This window comes from Rhinoderma darwinii, chromosome 6 (genome assembly GCF_050947455.1).
Source record: "Rhinoderma darwinii isolate aRhiDar2 chromosome 6, aRhiDar2.hap1, whole genome shotgun sequence".
NCBI lineage: Eukaryota > Metazoa > Chordata > Amphibia > Anura > Rhinodermatidae > Rhinoderma > Rhinoderma darwinii.
Genome location: NC_134692.1, coordinates 14,456,899 through 14,475,354, shown reverse-complemented (window position 1 = coordinate 14,475,354; position 18,456 = coordinate 14,456,899). Strand labels below are relative to the sequence as shown.

Here is an 18,456-nt window from a genome sequence, read left to right as displayed (position 1 = left end):
TTTTCAGTCGTATTTCGGGCGTTTAGCTACACTTTAAATGATGTATTTTTGTACATAGGGATATTAAAAAGCCTATTGAAGTCTATAGAGAGAACCGCAATTAAAAACTGCATACCTAGAGCATACAAACGCAACAATAAAATGGGACAATATTGTGTACAGATATTAATATGTTACTTTTTTTAACTTTGAAAAACATGTGAAATAAAAGCAATTAAATGCTGTGGGGGACACCGGCATTACAGGCATAAGGAGAATACAATATCTACAGTCAACAAACAGCAGCACATGGACTGCCTATGTAATTGGGACCTGTAGGGACTCCCAGTGCTGCCATACAGGGACAGTTCACATGTCCTTGATGCATGCAATAAAGGCGATGAACACCTTTGAAAGCTATTTTTTTTTAAATAACAATATCAATCAGTGTGTTTTATGCAACTTTATAATTAGTTTTTATTATCTTACGCCAAAACCTTTATCCGAGTCTGTGGGACTGACGGGTTCAGTGTCAGTGAGTCCTGCGTGTCTATGACATGCAGCATCCACCTGTTATTTATTAGGGTATGTTCACACTCAGGCTGGGTTCACACGACCTATTTTCAGACGTAAACGAGGCGCATTATGCCTCGTTTTACGTCTGAAAATACGGCTCCAATACGTTCGCAAACATCTGCCCATTCATTTGAATGGGTTTGCCGACGTACTGTGCAGACGACCTGTCATTTACGCGTCGTCGTTTGACAGCTGTCAAACGACGACGCGTAAAAATACAGCCTCGTCAAAAGAAGTGCAGGACACTTCTTTGGACATTTTTGGAGCTGTTTTCTCATAGACTCCAATGAAAACAGCTCCAAAAACGGACGTAAAAAACGGCGCGAAAAACGGCGCGAAAAACGCGAGTTGCTCAAAAAACATCTGAAAATCAGGGGCTGTTTTCCCTTGAAAACAGCTCTGTATTTTCAGACGTTTTTGGTCACTATGTGTGCACATACCCTCATTAGGGTATGTGCACACGAGGGAATTACGTCCGTAATTGACGGACGTATTTCGGCCGCAAGTACCGGACCGAACACAGGGCAGGGAGCCGGGCTCCTAGCATCATACTTATGTACCACGCTAGGAGTCCCTGCCTCGCTGCAGGACAACTGTCCCGTACTGTAATCATATTTTCAGTACGGGACAGTTGTCCTGCAGCGAGGCAGGGACTCCTAGCGTGGTACATAACTACGATGCTAGGAGCCCGGCTCCCTGCCCTGTGTTCGGTCCGGTACTTGCGGCCGAAATACGTCCGTCAATTACGGATGTAATTAGTGTGTGTGCACATACCCTCAAACTCAAAAACGACTGAAAATACGGAGCTGTTTTCAAGGGAAAACAGCTCCTGATTTGCAGACGTTTTTTGAGCCACTCGTGATTTTCGCTGTGTTTTTCGCTGCGTTTTTTACGGCCGTTTTTGGAGCTGTTTTCTAGAGTCAAGTGACCTGCACTTCTTTTTCACCGCAAAAGTCGTCAAAAACGGCCCGAAAATGCCTCCCATTGATTTCAATGGGAGGCGGAGGCGTATTTTCCCCACGAGACGGTTTTAGAAGGGACATACCCTATATTCGGGCGTTTACGCCTCTGACCTCCCATTGACATCAATGGGAGGCAGAGAAAGTGTATTTCGTGTAGTTTTATGCCTGCGGCGTTCAATGGCCGCGGGCGAAAAACGCCGTGAAAATCGGCGTGCGGGGAGAGGAAAATCTGCCTCAAACTTCCAAACGGAATTTTGAAACAGAATTTACGCCGGCAAAAAACTCAGTGTGAACATTAAGCTCCAGTTTAGAGGAATTTTGAAAATATTTTCCCCTAAAAAACATTATCCAAAATATGAGATTTCCTCCCACACTCCAAAACATACTGAAAGGTAAATTAGCCCCAGTTTGTGAGGGTACGTTCACACGTAGTCAACAAAAACGTCTGAAAATCCAGAGCTGTTTTCAAGGGAAAACAGACCCTGCTTTTCAGACGTTTTTTTACCAACTCGCATTTTTCGCGGCGTTTTTTACGTCCGTTTTTGGAGCTGTTTTCATTGGAGTCTATGAGAAAACAGCTCCAAAAACGTCCAAAGAAGTGTCCTGCATATAATGTATATAAGTGTCCTGCACTTCTTTTGACGAGGCTGTATTTTTACGCGTCGTCGTTTGACAGCTGTCAAACGACGACGCGTAAATGACAGGTCGTCTGCACAGTACGTCGGCAAACCCATTCAAATGAATAGGCAGATGTTTGCCGACGTATTGGAGCCCTATTTTCAGACGTAAAACTAGGCCTAATACGCCTCGTATACGTCTGAAATTTGGCCGTGTGAACATACCCTAAGCCTATTTAGTATAGGGACTGATGTGAGTGATTGCTATATATTTCTAAAGCGCTGCAGAATATATCGGCGCTATATAACGAAAGGCAATAAATAAAAGATAAAAAAGTTTCCTCTTGTGTCAAGTAGTTACAAAAATGTTTTCTTTTATTCGTATGTTATTAATTAGGCTTCAATGGCAAATCTACAAATGAGTGACATTCAGGATGTTGGGAAATGTGGATGACAATATCCGTGGAAGCTGTAGAGGTGATAAAAAAAAAATAACCAAAAATAATAACTCAAGGTACATTACAAAAATATATATATATATATTTTTTAATGAATTCAGATTTTGGTATATATCTCACAAAGCAGACCGTGTGACAGTATACACCGAGCTTCACTTTACTGTATTGTTTTTCCAACAATTTTTATTTTGCATGAGCTGCAGAAACCGGAGAGAATATAATTGAACAAAATGCAAAAACTGCAACTCCCAAGATTTTGTTCAGGAAGTATAGGTCAAGCTGCGTCTGTTTACTCAGCACCTGTGCTGTGCGGGACGGGCGAACAATGGAAGGTAAAAATCAACATTTCAGAATCCAATAGTAAGAAATACTGTTAGGCTGGGTTCACACGAGCATGTTCGGTCTGTAATGAACGGAACGTATTTCGGCCGCAAGTCCCGGACCGAACGCACTGCAGGGAGCCGGGCTCATAGTTATGTACGACGCTAGGAGTCCCTGCCTCGCTGCAGGACAACTGTCCCGTACTGTAATCATGTTTTCAGTACGGGACAGCAGTTCCACGGAGAGGCAGGGACTCCTAGCGTCGTACATAACTATGAGCCCGGCTCCCTGCAGTGCGTTCGGTCCGGGACTTGCGGCCGAAATACGTTCCGTCCATTACGGACGTAACATGCTCGTGTGAATCCAGCCTTAGGGTAAAAACGTCTAAAAATACGGAGCTGTTTTCAAGGGAAAACAGCTCCTGATTTTCAGTCATTTTTTTAAGCAACTCACGTTTTTCACTGCATTTTTTACGGCCGTTTTTGGAGCTGTTTTTCTTATATTCAATGAAAAACGGCTCGAAAAATGTCTAAAAAAGTGACATGCACTTCTTTTCCACGGCCGTTTTTATACGCGGCCGTTTTTAAAAACAGAATGCCGTTTTTCCCATTGAAATCAATGCGCACATGTTTGGAGGCGTTCTGCTTCCGATTTTTCCACCAATTTTTACCCCTGAGGGTATGTTCACATGCTTAGCGAAAAACATATGAAAATACGGAGGTGTTTTCAAGGGAAACAGCTCCTGATTTTCAGCCGTTTTTTAATCAAACCTGCATTTTTCGCAGCATTTTTTACGGCCGTTTTTGGAGCTGAATTAAAAACGGCTCTGAAAATGGCTCAAGAAGTGACATGCACTTCTTTCTTGTGGCCGTTCTTTAACCATTTTTTTTAAAATGACTGCGTAAAAAAAAAACGCCCCATCGGAACAGAACGCCGTTTTTCCCATTGAAATCAATGGGCAGATGTTTTCGCCGTAAATAAGCTGCGTGAACATACCCTAAAAGTGAACCACCAATGTTGTGTTTAAAAGTGTTCCAAACGGCACTGACATCAACACCAGGTAAACCTGGGCAGATAACTGGGCTTGGGGACCTCATAGCGATATGAGTTTACACTAATTATGTTTTCCAAGCTGCGGATGGAGTAGAGATGGCCCACATACGCCTGGTGCCATCATCTTGTCTTCATTGTTATGCTGTGTGTACTTTTTGCTTTTGTTCTGTTAGAACTGGGGGCTGGCAAGAGTCCGTCAGCAAGCAGTATAGCACTTGCTGATGGCTCCGCCAGGCACTTGTGCTGGGTCATGTCGTACCCCATAGTTCAAATTGATCATCTCTCTGGGTTAGGGATTCAACATTTTAATAAAATACATTTGTAAAACTGAACACTAAAGTGCACAAAGTTTGCAATATTTTGCAAATTAAAATTTGGTCCCCAGGTGTCGATCTCGGAGACGGTGGCTGCAGTAGAGGCTTTGTTCATAATATTGCTGATGCAATCCTGTTCAAAATATATTAGACTGAAGGTTTAGGCTGTGTTCACACAGAGTTTTTTTGCAGGTGGAAATTCTGCCTCAAATTTCCGTTTGGAAGTTTGAGGCAGATTTTCCTCTCCCTGCACGCCGCGGCGGCATTTTTTCACGGCGTTTTTCGCCCATGGCCATTGAGCGCCGTGGGCATAAAACACAGCGAAATACGCTTTCTCTGCCTCCCATTGATGTCAATGGGAGGTCAGAGGCGTAAACGCCCGAAGATAGGGCATGTCGCTTCTTATTCCCATGAGGCGGTTTTACCGCTCGCGGGAGAAAACCGCCCCCACCTCCCATTGAAATCAATGGGAGGCATTTTAGGGCCTTTTTTGACGAGTTTTGCGGCACGGTTTCCGCGTCAAAAAACTTGTCAAAAAACTCTGTGTGAACAGGGCCTTAGATGGGTTTGTCAACTCCCTACTTGTGGGGACACAAGTCACTTCAGTCACTTGCCCAGAACCAAATCCATTAGTTATATTGATATATCGGAGAGAAGTAAAGACACACACAGTCTTGATTTGTATACCCAAAAATCCTTCTCCACTTTTATTCTTTGTACGCAGGTGCAATTGTGTCCCACAAGTAGGGAGTTGGCTTGAGCTGAGAAAGGTTTCTAAGGGTATGTTCACACGGCAGCGTCCGTTACGGCTGAAATTACTGTGCTATTTTCTGGAGAAAACAGCTCCGCAACTTGAGACGTAATGACAAGTGCAGGCGTCTTTCGCTGCGTCCATTACGGACGTAATTGGAGCTGTTTTTCCATTGTGTCAATGGAAAACGGCTCCAATTACGTCTCAAGAAGTGACAGGCACTTCTTTGACGCGGCCGTCTTTTTTATGCGCCGTCATTTGACAGCGGCGCCTTAAAAAAATGACCGTCGGCACAGATCATCGTGAAGCCTATTCAAATCAATGGGCAGATGTTTGCCGACGCTTTGGAGCCGTATTTTCGGACGGAATTCGGGGCTAAAACGCCCGAATTACGTCCGTAAATAGGGTGTGCGAACATACCCTTAGGAGAAATCACAGGTAAGACAAGCTTTCCCATGAGAATCTTCCAGCTGTGAGGTCAACTCGTCTACATTCTCATAGGAAACTTAGATAAAGAAACGTAAACACATGACTTCTCAGACAGTCCCAGCATAAATTTGGTCTTACAGAGAAACAGATACTTCAAACTATAAAATGGATTCTTCATACATAATGGAGTCACATAAAACGCGCTTTACTCACTTTCCCAAACATTAAGTCACATGACTCTGGTGGCCAATCACACATGTGGAGTCCAACAGTGACTGGCGACGGGGAACCTGAGCCGAAAGGGAGGTACGTGACAAACGTCATCGTGTTATGGGGAACTCCTGGGGATTTTTTTTTTAGTCGGAAGCCCCTTTAACACTTTATACCCTGAGAGTTTCTTATTCACATTTGTATTGGAGCCTCTGTCGCATATTCTGTCAGATTTGATGGGAAGAAGTGATGCATGCAGCGCTATTCTATCCATCAAAATGATGGACACCACGACCCAACCCCGGCGACACCATTGTAAGTCAGCGGGACTTATTAGTGGCCAGTAGTTTCCGTTGTACAGCGGATCCGGCGCTGCGTCATGGCTTTTCCATTATAAATATGAACAAAGCCTAAAGGGATTATCTAAGGATTCCAATAACTTTTCTATAGGTGCAAAATTGTAGTGAGGGCACGTCACGGGACCGGGGCAGACATTCTCTATCATCACTAAGGATAAAACACTGTCACGCATGATTGTATACAGCGGTAGAGGGCCGAGCAGACCGCAGGATGGGAACAGACGAGAATCGGTAAAGTATTTTGAAGATGAGTTATTGTAATTAAAATAAAATGGACAGAAATTAACAAATTAAGGACATAACAATATTATCTATCTAATCTATCTATCTATCTATCTATCTATCTATCTATCTATCTATCTATCTATCTATCTATCTATCTATCTATCTATCTATCTATCTATCTATCTATCTTCTAGTCTATGCAACGTTTTGCAATCTGTGGCTCTCCGGCTGTTTTGAAACTACAAGTCCCAGCATGCCGTGGCAGGCCTCAGTAGCTCCTCCCTCTCACATGGCATGCTGGGAGCTGTAGTTTTAACAGCGAATGAGAGCAGTAAGTCTTTACCATACACAGTGCAGGGAACAACCTTATATGCCACGCCCCTTTCTGTCGTCATTTCCGGATGTGGCGCGCGAACTTTGAATGACGTAATTTGGCTGATTCTCTGACGTAGTCGCTGGCTTGTGCGCACCCTGCGCTGGAAATAACAGACAGTGTGAGTGTGATGTCACTGTAATGGTAATAATGATGGCGGTGATGTGTGGAAGGCGGGATAGGGAACCAGAGGGCAACATGTGTGAGGGGCATAGTGACTGGGCACATTGGAGGGGGTCACGGTGGTAGGAGACAGGATACTGGGGGTAGGCAGCCTGCCCGGTTGTAGCTGATTAGGAGACTGGCACCGGGAGGTCTGATCTGCAACCTGTGATTCTCTGCTTGTTGTAAACCTGCAACTCTCAGCGTTCCCACTATGCTGGGAGTTGTAGTTTCATATCAGTTTGGGGGGGGGTCACAGGTTGCAGACAACCAGTTTAGAGATTATGGTTACTAGTTATAATGGAACCTGGGTCAATAGAGTAGTGGTATGGAAAATTGCCACGCCGACGGCATAGTGACGGCATCAAGAGGACGGGTGGCATGATGGCAGCTTCAGTAGATAAAGCACAGCGAGAAAGCTGGGCGCAAATAGACATCAGGAGATGGACATGAGGATGTGGGGGCGGGAGATGGGCACGAGGATGTGGGGGAGCAGTAGATGGGCACGGGGATGTGGGGGAGCGGTAGATGGGCACGGGGATGTGGGGGGGCGGTAGATGGGGATGTGGGGAGGCGGTAGATGGGCACGGGGATGTGGGGAGGTGGTAGATGGGGACGTGGGGAGGCGGTAGATGGGGAGGCGGTAGATGGGGACGTGGGGAGGCGGTAGATGGGGAGGCGGTAGATGGGGACGTGGGGAGGCGGTAGATGGGGACGTGGGGAGGCGGTAGATGGGCACGGGGACGTGGGGAGGCGGTAGATGGGCACGAGGACGTGGGGGGGCGGTAGATGGGCACGGGTATGTGGGGAGGCGGTAGATGGGCACAGGGATGTGGGGAGGTGGTAGATGGGCACGAGGACGTGGGGGGGCGGTAGATGGGCACGGGGACGTGGGGGGGCGGTAGATGGGCACGGGGACGTGGAGAGGTGGTAGATGGGCACGGGGACGTGGGGAGGTGGTAGATGGGCACGGGGATGTGGGGGCAGTAGATGAGGACGTGGGGGGGCGGTAGATGGGCACGGTGATGTAGGGAGGCGGTAGATGGGCACGGGGATGTGGGGAGGCGGTAGATGGGCACGGGGATGTGGGGAAGCGGTAGATGGGCACGGGGATGTGGGGAGGCGGTAGGTGGGCACGAGGATGTGGGGGGGCGGGAGATGGGCACTAGAATGTGGGGAGGCGGTAGATGGGCACGAGGATGTGGGGGGCGGGAGATGGGCACGAGGATGTGGGGAGGCGGGAGATGGGCACGAGGATGTGGGGAGGCGGGAGATGGGCACGAGGATGTGGGGAGGCGGGAGATGGGCACGAGGATGGGGGTGAAGATGGGCAGGAGGATGGGGAAGAGCGGAAATAGGTACGATGATGTGGGGGACAGTAGATGTGGCAGAGGGACAGGGGGAGTCATGATGGGGCATGAGGAACTGGGGTGTCAGGAGGATGTAACAGGAGATGGGGGGACGTAGGAGTCAGGTCTCGAGATGGGACATTAGGGTGGGGGGGGGGTCAACAGAAGGGCCACAAGGATGGGTGGATTAGGAGACGGGGCACATTGATAGGGGGTCAAGAAACCGTGCCAGGATGGGGAATTCTGAGACAATGAATAGAAATGGGCGGTTGAGACAGGGCGCGTGGATGGGGAGGGTTAGGAGACGGGGATGGAGGGCACGGGAGGCACAATGTTGGTAGGGGTTGTCCAGTTTCAGCAAATGAATGTTATTTTTTGCATAATAAAAAGTTTTCTAATTTTCCAATATACATTCTGTATTAATTCCTTATGGTTTTCAAGATCACTGCTTGTTGTCATTGAGTAGGACATTCATTGATTCCTTCCAGTGGATGATAATCTGTCGGTGGTCATGTGGGGGACGCCGGGTGATACATTATGTTTAAGTTCACGTCCTTTTATACTAATATTTATCACACAAGACATAAGTGGATGCTGCGTTTACACGCGACTCGATATTCTACTATGAACTGTAGCAGAAAGTATGTGAACCCCCGGCCGGAGAGCGGCTTCTACGATATTGCAATATACTTTGGGGCTTATTTATCAGAGCAATTGCGGTTTAAATAATAACGTTTTATACTAAACACCATATTTACTTGGCCATTTTTCCGACACTGTTGGAAAAAGTGCGACTGCGGAGGGTTTTATTGAATGGGAGGCTGCGCCGCTTTTCCACTATGGAGTGGTGTCCGTTACGACAGGTAAGATAAAGTAAAAACTGTTGCAGCTCATTAGCTGCGCCATATTCATCAAAATCCCATACTGCTTAAATAATGAATACTGGTGCACCAATATTGGTAAACTTGCCCCTCTGTATTTAACTCCTTCCCCTGTGCCCACTTTTGACCTTCCTTGCAGAGCCTCATTTTTCAAATCTGACGTGTCACTTTATGTGGTATTAACTTCGGAATGCTTTTACCTATCCAAGCGATTCTGAGATTTTCTTGTGACACATTGGACTTTATGTTAATGGGAAAATTTGCTCTATGCATTCAGTATTTATTTGTGAAAAACACCAAAATTTTCGAGGCAAAGTTGCAAAAATTTGCATTTTTCTAAATTTAAATGTTTCTGCTTGTAAGACAGGCAGTTATACCACGCGAAATTGTTGCCAATTATCATCCCCCAAATGTCTACTATAAATGAAATTTGACCCCATTTTAGAAACTACACCCCTTGAGGAAATTATCTAGGGGTATAGTGAGCATTTTGAACCCACAGGTTTATCGCAGAAATTATTGGAAGTAGGCCGTGAAAATGAAAATCTTGTAAAGAAAATGTAGGCTTAGCTAATTTTTTTCTGATTTCCACAAGGACTAAAGGAGAAAAAGCACCGCAAAATTTGTAAAGCAATTTCTCTAGAGTAAAACAATACCCCACATGTGGTAATAACCGGCTGTTTGGACACACGGCAGGGCTTAGAACGGAAGGAGCGCCATTTGACTTTTGGAGCCATGTCGCATTTGCAAAGCCCCTGAGGGGACAAAACAGTGAAAACGCCCAAAAAGTGACTTCATTTAGGAAACTACACCCCTTGTGGAACTCATCTAGGGTTGTAGTGAGAGTTTTGATCCAACAGGTGTTTCATAGATTTAATTAGAATTGGGCAGTGAAATAAAAAAAAAATCCCTTTTCTTCAGTAAGACGTATATTTAGCTAACATTTTTTTCATTTTCTCAACAAACAAACAAATAAAGAAAAAAAGAACCCAACATTTGTAAAGCAAGTACGGCAATACTCCATATGTGGCCATAAACCGCTGTTTGGACACACGGCAGGGCTCAGAAGGGAAGGAGTGCCATTTGGCTTTTGGAGTGCAGATTTTGCTGGATTGGTTTCTGGGCGCTATGTCGCATTTGCAAAGCCTGTGGGACCAAAACAGTGGAAACCCCCCAGAAGTGACCCCATTTTGGAAACTACACCCCTCAAGGTATTTACCTAGGGGTGTAGTGAGCATAGTAACCCCACAGGTGTTTTGAAGAAATTCGTGTGCACTCGATGTTGCAGAGTGAAAATTTTATTTTTTCCGTAGATATGCCAATATGTGGTGGCCAGCTTGTGCCACCATATCAAGACAGCTCTCTAAGTATTATACTGTGTTTCCTGGTTTTAGGAACACCCTACATGTGGCCCTAATCTTTTGCCTGGACATTTGACAGGGCTCAGGAGTGAAAGAGCACCATGTAAAATTGAGGCCGAATTTGGCGATTTACAAAGTATTGGTTCACAACTGCAGAGGCTCTGATTTGAAATAATAAAAGAAATTCCACAAAATGACAAGATTATTGCTTGCTATCAGTGAATGGAAACAATCTGTTTACAGCCAGTGGTTGAGAACCTCTACAGTTCTACACTTCTGCATACACTTCTGGAATGTCTCCATTCACTGACTTAAGAAATCTTAAAAACGTATATTATATGGGCCTCGTGTGGTACATTTTCCCTGCGGTGGTGGCCCACAACTTTCTCTATGGATATCGGCTGGTCTCTAGGGGTTTCAGCGGCTGGACCTGTAGCAATGAACAGCCCCTTTAAGCTATATAAGACTATAATCCCCTGCGACACAGTGATGAATATCTGCCCCACTGTGTTCATTCTGTTTCTTGTTTTTCTTTTTGAAACCTTTAGTGGCCACAAATGTGTGTAGATTGGGACCTTTGGCCTCCAGTCCGTGCTATGGGTTGGGGGAGGGGCGTTATGTAACAGCTGATGTCGTAACATTGTATCTGTGCTGTTCTTCATCTGATCGCCGGTTGCATCCGTTACCTTCCCGCTTGGCTCGTCCTCCAGCTCTGACAGCAGTAGGCGGGAGCGCTGCTCTATCTGCAGTGCCAGGTTTCCAGTTTGAATATATTGTCTCCTCCATATGTGGTGGATACTGTCATGATATTTGTCATTAAAAAATCAAAACCACAGGGGAAGTGTAAACGAGCAAACAGCACAGAGGATGGATCTCTCTTTTCCAGAAGAAAAGGTTATGTGTTCGGTCTGAACAGCATCAAGTTCTCAAACGCTGCAACAATGTTCATCTCTGTTTCTGGCCAAATATTCTCCTTTTAAACACTGTTTTACTTTTTATATACAGAATAAGGCCTCATGCACACAAACGCATTTTTTTCCTCCCGTAAGTACGGGTCCTTGGTCACACGTATTCCACCCGTATTTACGGGCATGTTTTCGCTGCAAAATTGCACTGCAGTAGTCGGCAGCCCCTTCTCTCTATCAGTGCAGGATAAAGAGAAGGGGCAGCCCTTTCCGTAGTAAAAGTAAAATAAATTCATACTTACCCGGCCGTTGTCTTGGTGACGCCTCCCTCTTTCGACATCCAGCCCGACCTCCCTGGCTGCAGCGGTCACATGGGCTGAAACGTCACCCCGGGAGGCTGGACTGGAGGAAGAAGCAGGGAGTTCTCGGTAAGTACGAACTTCTATTTTCTTTTCTTACACGTTGATCTATATTTTGATCGGAAGTCACTGTCCAGGGTGCTGAAGGAGTTACTGCCGATTGTTTAACTCTTTCAGCACCCTGGACAGTGATTATCCACTGACGTCGCCTAGCAACGCTCCCGTAATTACAGGTGCACACACGTAGTCACCCGTAATTACGGGAGCCCCATAGACTTCTATGGGCCTGCCCGTACCGTAATGACGGCCTGAAATAGGACATGTTCTATATTTTTCAACGGCACGGGCACCTTCTTGTAAGCATACGGGGAGGTACCCGTGGCCAATAGAAGTCTATGGGGCCGTAATTACAGCCCGTGATTAGGGGTGTTTTTACGTTCATGTGCATGGGGCCTTATTCTACATAAAAGGTAGTGTCACTGTGTACATACATTACATTACTTATCCTGTACTGATCCTGAGTTACATCCTGTATTATACTCCGGAGCTGCACTCACTATTCTGCTGGTGGAGTCACTGTGTACATACATTACATTTCTTATCCTGTACTGATCTTCAGTTACACCCTGTATTATACTCCAGAGCTGCACTCACTATTCTGCTGGTGGAGTCACTGTGTACATACATTACATTACTTATCCTGTACTGATCCTGAGTTACATCCTGTATTATACTCCGGAGCTGCACTCACTATTCTGCTGGTGGAGTCACTGTGTACATACATTACATTTCTTATCCTGTACTGATCTTCAGTTACACCCTGTATTATACTCCAGAGCTGCACTCACTATTCTGCTGGTGGAGTCACTGTGTACATACATTACATTACTTATCCTGTACTGATCCTGAGTTACATCCTGTATTATACTCCAGAGCTGCACTCACTATTCTGCTGGTGGAGTCACTGTGTACATACATTACTTATCCTGTACTGATCCTGAGTTACATCCTGTATGAGGCTGGATTCACACGAGCATGTTCGGTCCGTAAAGGACAGAATGTATTTCGGCCGCAAGTCCCGGACCAAACACACTGCAGGGAGCCGGGCTCCTAGCATCATAGTTATGTACGACGCTAGGAGTCCCTGTTACAGGATGTAACTCCAGATCAGTACAGGATAAGTAATGTAATGTATGTACACAGTGACTCCACCAGCAGAATAGTGAGTGCAGCTCTGGAGTATAATACAGGATGTAACTCAGGATCAGTACAGGATAAGTAATGTAAGTATGTACACAGTGACTCCACCAGCATAATAGTGAGTGCAGCTCTGGAGTATAATACAGGATATAAATCAGGATAAGTTATCTAATGTATGTACACAGTGACTCCACCAGCAGAGTAGTGCGTGCAGGTCTGGAGTATAAGGCTGTGTTCCTCCTGCAAAAGCTGCTCCAGACGTTTTTTGCACAGTGGTTTGACAAAAACTCGTCAGAACACTCGTCGAGGCATTTTTTTCACTCTTTCTGCCTGATTGAAATGGGGTTTTGGTGGTGGAAACCGCCTCAAGATGGGTCATGACGCTTCTTTTTACCGCGACACGCTTTTTTTACTCGCGGTAAAAAAACTCGTCCAACTCCCATTGAAATCAATTGGAGGCATTTTCGGGGGGTTTTTGAGGAGTTTTGTGGCGCGGTTTCCGCGTCAAAAAACTCGTTAAAAAACTCAGTGTGAACAGGGCCTAATACAGGATGTAACTCAGGATCAGTACCGGATAAGTAATGTAATGTATGTACACAGTGACTGCACCAGCAGAATAGTGAGTGCAGCTCTGGAGTATAATACAGGATGTAACTCAGGATCAGTACAGGATAAGTAATGTAATGTATGTACACAGTGACTCCACCAGCAGAATAGTGAATGCAGCTCTGGAGTATAATACAGGCTGTAACTCAGGATCAGTACAGGATAAGTAATGTAATGTATGTACACTGTGACTCCACCAGCAGAATAGTGAGTGCAGCTCTGGAGTATAATACAGGATATAACTCAGGATCAGTACAGGATAAGTAATGTAATGTATGTATACAGTGACTCCACCAGCAGAATAGTGAGTGTAGCTCTGGAGTATAATACAGGATGTAACTCAGGATCAGTACAGGATAAGTAATGTATGTACACAGTGACTTGTTAAAAAATGTCACTGTTTCTTAGTTATATCTGTTTGTGGGAAAAATAGTTTGACCACTAATATAGCTGCCCGTCAGCTCTCACTGAAGACATCACCCAGCTTTCCTAGAACTCTGTATGTCCGCTCTGCCTTCGATGTGGTGAGTGATACGTCCTGTAATTAGGCAGTATTGACTTTCAGGACTCATGGAAAGCTGGGTGATTACATCTCGTGGCCTTTGACTGTTATGAGGTATCGGCACTAGAGCCAGCACATAGACTGTACATAACGGAGCTGCATGTGCTGTGAGTTCTGTGTAATACTCTAATATGAGCATTGTCGGCTCAGCTGATTCCTGCACACTTTGCCTCGCCGGGCTGCTCTGGTGCAGCAAAGGTTAATACCATCACTAACTTAAATGTCCTTTTCTAGTTGTCATCATCTTTCAGCGAGATGTAAATGGAATCGATTCACTCAGGTTCAATGGTAAGATTTAATGAAGTATTTTTAGCACTCAATGCAGGAGGACGGGTCCCTATTAAAATCCACCGGGGGGTTATGAGCTATTAAATGTGTCTTTCTACCTATGATAATGAGCAGCGGTTGATTATAATGTCCATTTTAGAATTCATCTTCCAATTCCTCCTTGACTTTCCTTTGGGGGGAGAAACGTAGAAAGATAGATTCATCTTTCAGAAAACAATCCCTCAAGAGGCCAATTTATTTTCCTCAAGCGGAAATATATTCACTTGTAATGTTGTGAATAGAGAGTAGTGTGAATGCCGCGATTTGGCAAAGCTATTTTTGAATGAATTTACACAGGAGAGAAAGCCAATTGAAATTCCTAATGTAAAAGTCGCCCCCTCGGCCTCCACCTGTTGTCGCGCGGTCGGCGGTGCCGGTCACTTGTTTTGCATGTACATGAAGTGTCCTGTCATAATGGAGGAGAAGTCGTCTTAAAGGGATTCACCAGACCCGCGCCTTCAAATTAGAACATCTCTGAGTTGCCGTTATGTAGGTAAACCAGTGGGTATAGCTGGACCCATGATACGGGCTGTTACAAACGGCTCCGAACAACCTCCGCATTGTGCGGAATTATAATCCGGCACCCGTAGCTTCCGTATCAAACTCATCTCAAATTGAAAATTCCCTTTTTTTTTTCTTAGTAGGGTCCTTTATGCCGAGTTGATCACAGGGTCTCCTGCTGCTGAGAACCCCAGTGATTGGCTGTAATATGTGGGGGAACCCGGCAACAAGCGTTCAATTTCTCTTCAGCGCTAGGTCCGTAGAGGTCAGTTCACACGTAGCATAAATACTGCGTATGAAACGCCAGTCTTAATAAATTCCTGTCGTTGCAAATTGCAACTTTTGAGGCATTTTTAACTTTTCTTTGCTAGAAAACTGGCGCAGAACGTTTGATAAATTCCACCCAATGTTGTAGAACTTTACTGTTCTAGTGGTTAAACTTTATCTAAAACTAGAATATCCCTTAAGGCTATGTTCACACGGAGTATTTTGGGGGAGGAATATCTGCCTCAAAATTCCGTTTGGAACTTGGAGGCAGATATTCCTCTCCCTGCACGCCGTTTTTCGCGGCAATTATCGCACCGTTTTTCGCCCGCGGCCATTGAGCGCCGCGGGCATAAAACAGCGAAATATACGCTTTCTCTGCCTCCCATTGAAGCGCCCGAAGATAGGGCATGTCGCTTCTTTTTCCCGCGAGGCAGTTTTACTGCTCGCGGGAAAAAGACGCCGACGCCTCCCATTGAAATCAATGGGAGGCGTTCTCGGGCCGTTTTTGCGGAGTTTTGCGACGCGGTTTCTGCGTCAAAAAACTCGGCAAAATACCCCGTGTGAACATAGCCTAAGTTTTATAGTATTTTGCAGGCAGAAAAAAATCTGCCACAAAATTCCTTCAGGACTTTTGTGGCTGATTTTGACCTGCCTGCACAATCTTGCTGCGTTTTTCGGCCGCGGCCAATGAGTGCCGCGGGCATAAAATGCAGCGAAAACACTTTCTCTGTCTCCCATTGATTTCCAAGAGTTGTAACTGTGGGAGGAAAGAGCATGCCTTTTTTTTTTTTTTTTTTTTTCCCGCGAGCGTTTTCTGGCGCAGAGTTTCTGTAAATACGGTCCGTAGAAAAGAGGGAGGCTGCAAATGATGTCACCAACATTTTGCATAGCAACGCTTCCATAAATACGTACGGTTTACAGACGCACATCCGTAGCCGTCCATATCCAGAAACGCCAATAGGCTTCTATGGGGAGTCCGTGCCGTAATTACGGACAGGAATAGGACGGGTTCTATAATTTTTTTCAGCACAGACACCCATCCGTAAAAATACTGAAAGGTGTCCGTGGCCAATAGAAATGAATGGGTCTGTAATTACGGCTGAAATATACGGTCGTGTGCATGGAGCCTAAGGGTAACGTTTCTTTCTGCTGATCTACTGCACTGGGGGTTCTATAGTTATTATAATTTATCTTCATTTTCTAACTTTTTTCATTTTTTTGTCTTTAGTCTCTGTTAGTTGGATGAAAAGTATATTTTCTGTAAAGTTTTTTTTTTTTTTTTTTTCTTCTGGGTATCTGTCCGTACATGTGATGTCATCTTATTATTTTGGGATATTGGAGAGCGATCCGCATTGATGTGTATTAGTCAGAGCAGCTGTTCTGTTTATGCTGTTTCATGTGCGTGTCCATCAGGGTGTAAGCTGAATTACTAATGAGTCAGGATCTGGAGGAAAAATGCCATGATAAGATAATTATCGCTGTTTATATGTGCTAATAATGTGCTGCTCACACAGACGCACGGCTTTAGAAGAGGGAGCTCTGACGCTGTTACGAGCCCTGCAGCTGGGTAGGTTTTCAGCTTCTGGATGTAAACGATCATGTTCCCATTCACTGACAGCAAGCAGAGATCTTGGAAATGGTGAGAAATTGAAACCCAAAGCGGCAGAACTTTTCATTATACAATGATTGCATGAAAGCGGAAATGCTGTAAAGTTTCTGGTTTTCATTCATGTTCGTTTCCAATAAATTTTAGGTGAAGAATGGCAAAGTCGAGAGTAAAGCAAAGGGAGTCGGCTCAGGATGCGGCTGACAGATTATCGTGTCTTCCCGAAAAACTGCGAGAGAGGCTTCTACCTTTTCAGAGGGAAGGAGTCCTGTTTGCATTGCAGAAACAAGGAAGGTAAAAAGACGGTCATCACGTTTCCCTTAAATTCAGGATAAGGTGGTGCCGACAATGTAACAGGAGGAGCCAGGACTAGAAAACAATGGCTGCTTTTTTCCTAAAGTAACGCCACACCTGTATTTAGGTCGTGTCTGGTATTGCAGCTCAGCTGTCTTAAAGTGAATGGGACTGAGATGCAATAACAAACACAAGCGGTGGACGTACTACAGTATATGTGGCGCTGGTTTTGAAAGAAAGCAGCCATGTTTTTCTATTCCTGAAAAACACCTCAAGGCCGGGCTCCCACGTAGCATAAATTCTGCAGAATTTCCGCAATGGAATCCTGTGCGGAAATTCCGCAGCATTTACAGTAACATCAAAGTGGATGAGATTTAGGAAAAAAAGTAGCGTAAACGTTAATAAATTGACCTGCGGTACGGAATTTATTTCTGCTACATGTCCAATTTATTCTGCATTTTTGTTGATTTTCTGTTTTGGGTTTTGTTTTCCACATTGAATTCAATGAGGATGCAAAATCCGCAACAGAGAGCCAAGTGTTGAGACTTTTGCGGCGTAATCACAGCAATTACGCAGCAAAAATTGCAACTCCGGAAAAAAATATAAATCATACTTACCCAGAACGTCCTCCTCCTTCCTGCAGTCCGGCCTCCTGGGTTTTACGTTTCATCCCATGTGACCGCCGCAGCCAATCACAGGCTGCAGTGTCACACGGCCTGCAACATCATCGTAGGAGGCTGGACTACGTGCAGAGAAGATGGAGGGGGTAAGTATCGACGTTGTTGTTTTCCCCCAAGCGCTGCTTTCCGCGTGCCGGAATTCTGTCCGAAAAACTTCACCACAATGTGGTGTGAGTTTTCAGACCGCTTTTATGCAGCGTATCCGACCCATGGGAACCCGGCCTTAGTGCACACCATGCGTATTACGTGCGAATATCCTGCATCATAGGGCTACATGTACACGTTGCGGAATTTGGTAAAAAAATCCATCAAAATCGCAGTTAATTCCGCAGGTAAAATCTGCACCTAATAGTGCGTTCTTAGGTGCGGTCTTTACCTCTTGTTGCGTAAATAGGTGCGTTTTGATTCTGTGGATTTTGTTGCGTTTTTTTTTTTTTTTTTTTTTTTTAAACTAGTCGGATACACAGACGGAAATGCAAGATAAATTGACATACTGCAGATTTTGAAATCCGCACCGCAGGTCAATTTATGTGCAGAGAAATTCCGCAACGTGTAGATGAGATTTCTTGAAATCCCATTTACTTTTCTGGTGCTGTATTAGGGCTTATTCAGACGAACGAGATATACGTCCGTGCAACGCGCATGATTTTCACGCGCGTCGCCCGGACCTCTATTAGTCTATGGGGCCGTGCAGACATGTGCGTGATTTTTACGCCGCATCAGTCCGCAACGAAAAAGTCACGACATGTCCGTTCTTTCTGCGTATTTC

The 18,456-nt window shown here is 45.1% G+C and overlaps 1 protein-coding gene and 1 long non-coding RNA gene across 5 annotated transcripts in view; one reads left to right on the top strand and one right to left on the bottom strand.

The window, feature by feature from the left end:
- Window positions 1-6,061, bottom strand: part of LOC142655278 (uncharacterized) — a 36,901-nt gene extending 30,840 nt beyond the window's left edge. Inside the window, exon 1 of the long non-coding RNA XR_012849460.1 lies at window positions 5,674-6,061. This is a non-coding gene — a long non-coding RNA (uncharacterized LOC142655278). The remainder of the gene's footprint in view (window positions 1-5,673) is intronic.
- The window catches only part of ZRANB3 (zinc finger RANBP2-type containing 3), a 179,056-nt gene continuing 166,296 nt past the window's right edge, over window positions 5,697-18,456 (top strand). Inside the window, exons 1-3 of one of the 4 annotated variants that reach the window (XM_075829205.1) lie at window positions 5,697-5,766; window positions 6,121-6,260; window positions 16,861-17,007. In XM_075829205.1, coding sequence (XP_075685320.1) covers window positions 16,868-17,007 — 140 coding nt within the window. In that variant the 5' untranslated portion in view covers window positions 5,697-5,766; window positions 6,121-6,260; window positions 16,861-16,867. The other 3 variants (XM_075829207.1, XM_075829204.1, XM_075829206.1) reach the window with 3 other exon arrangements.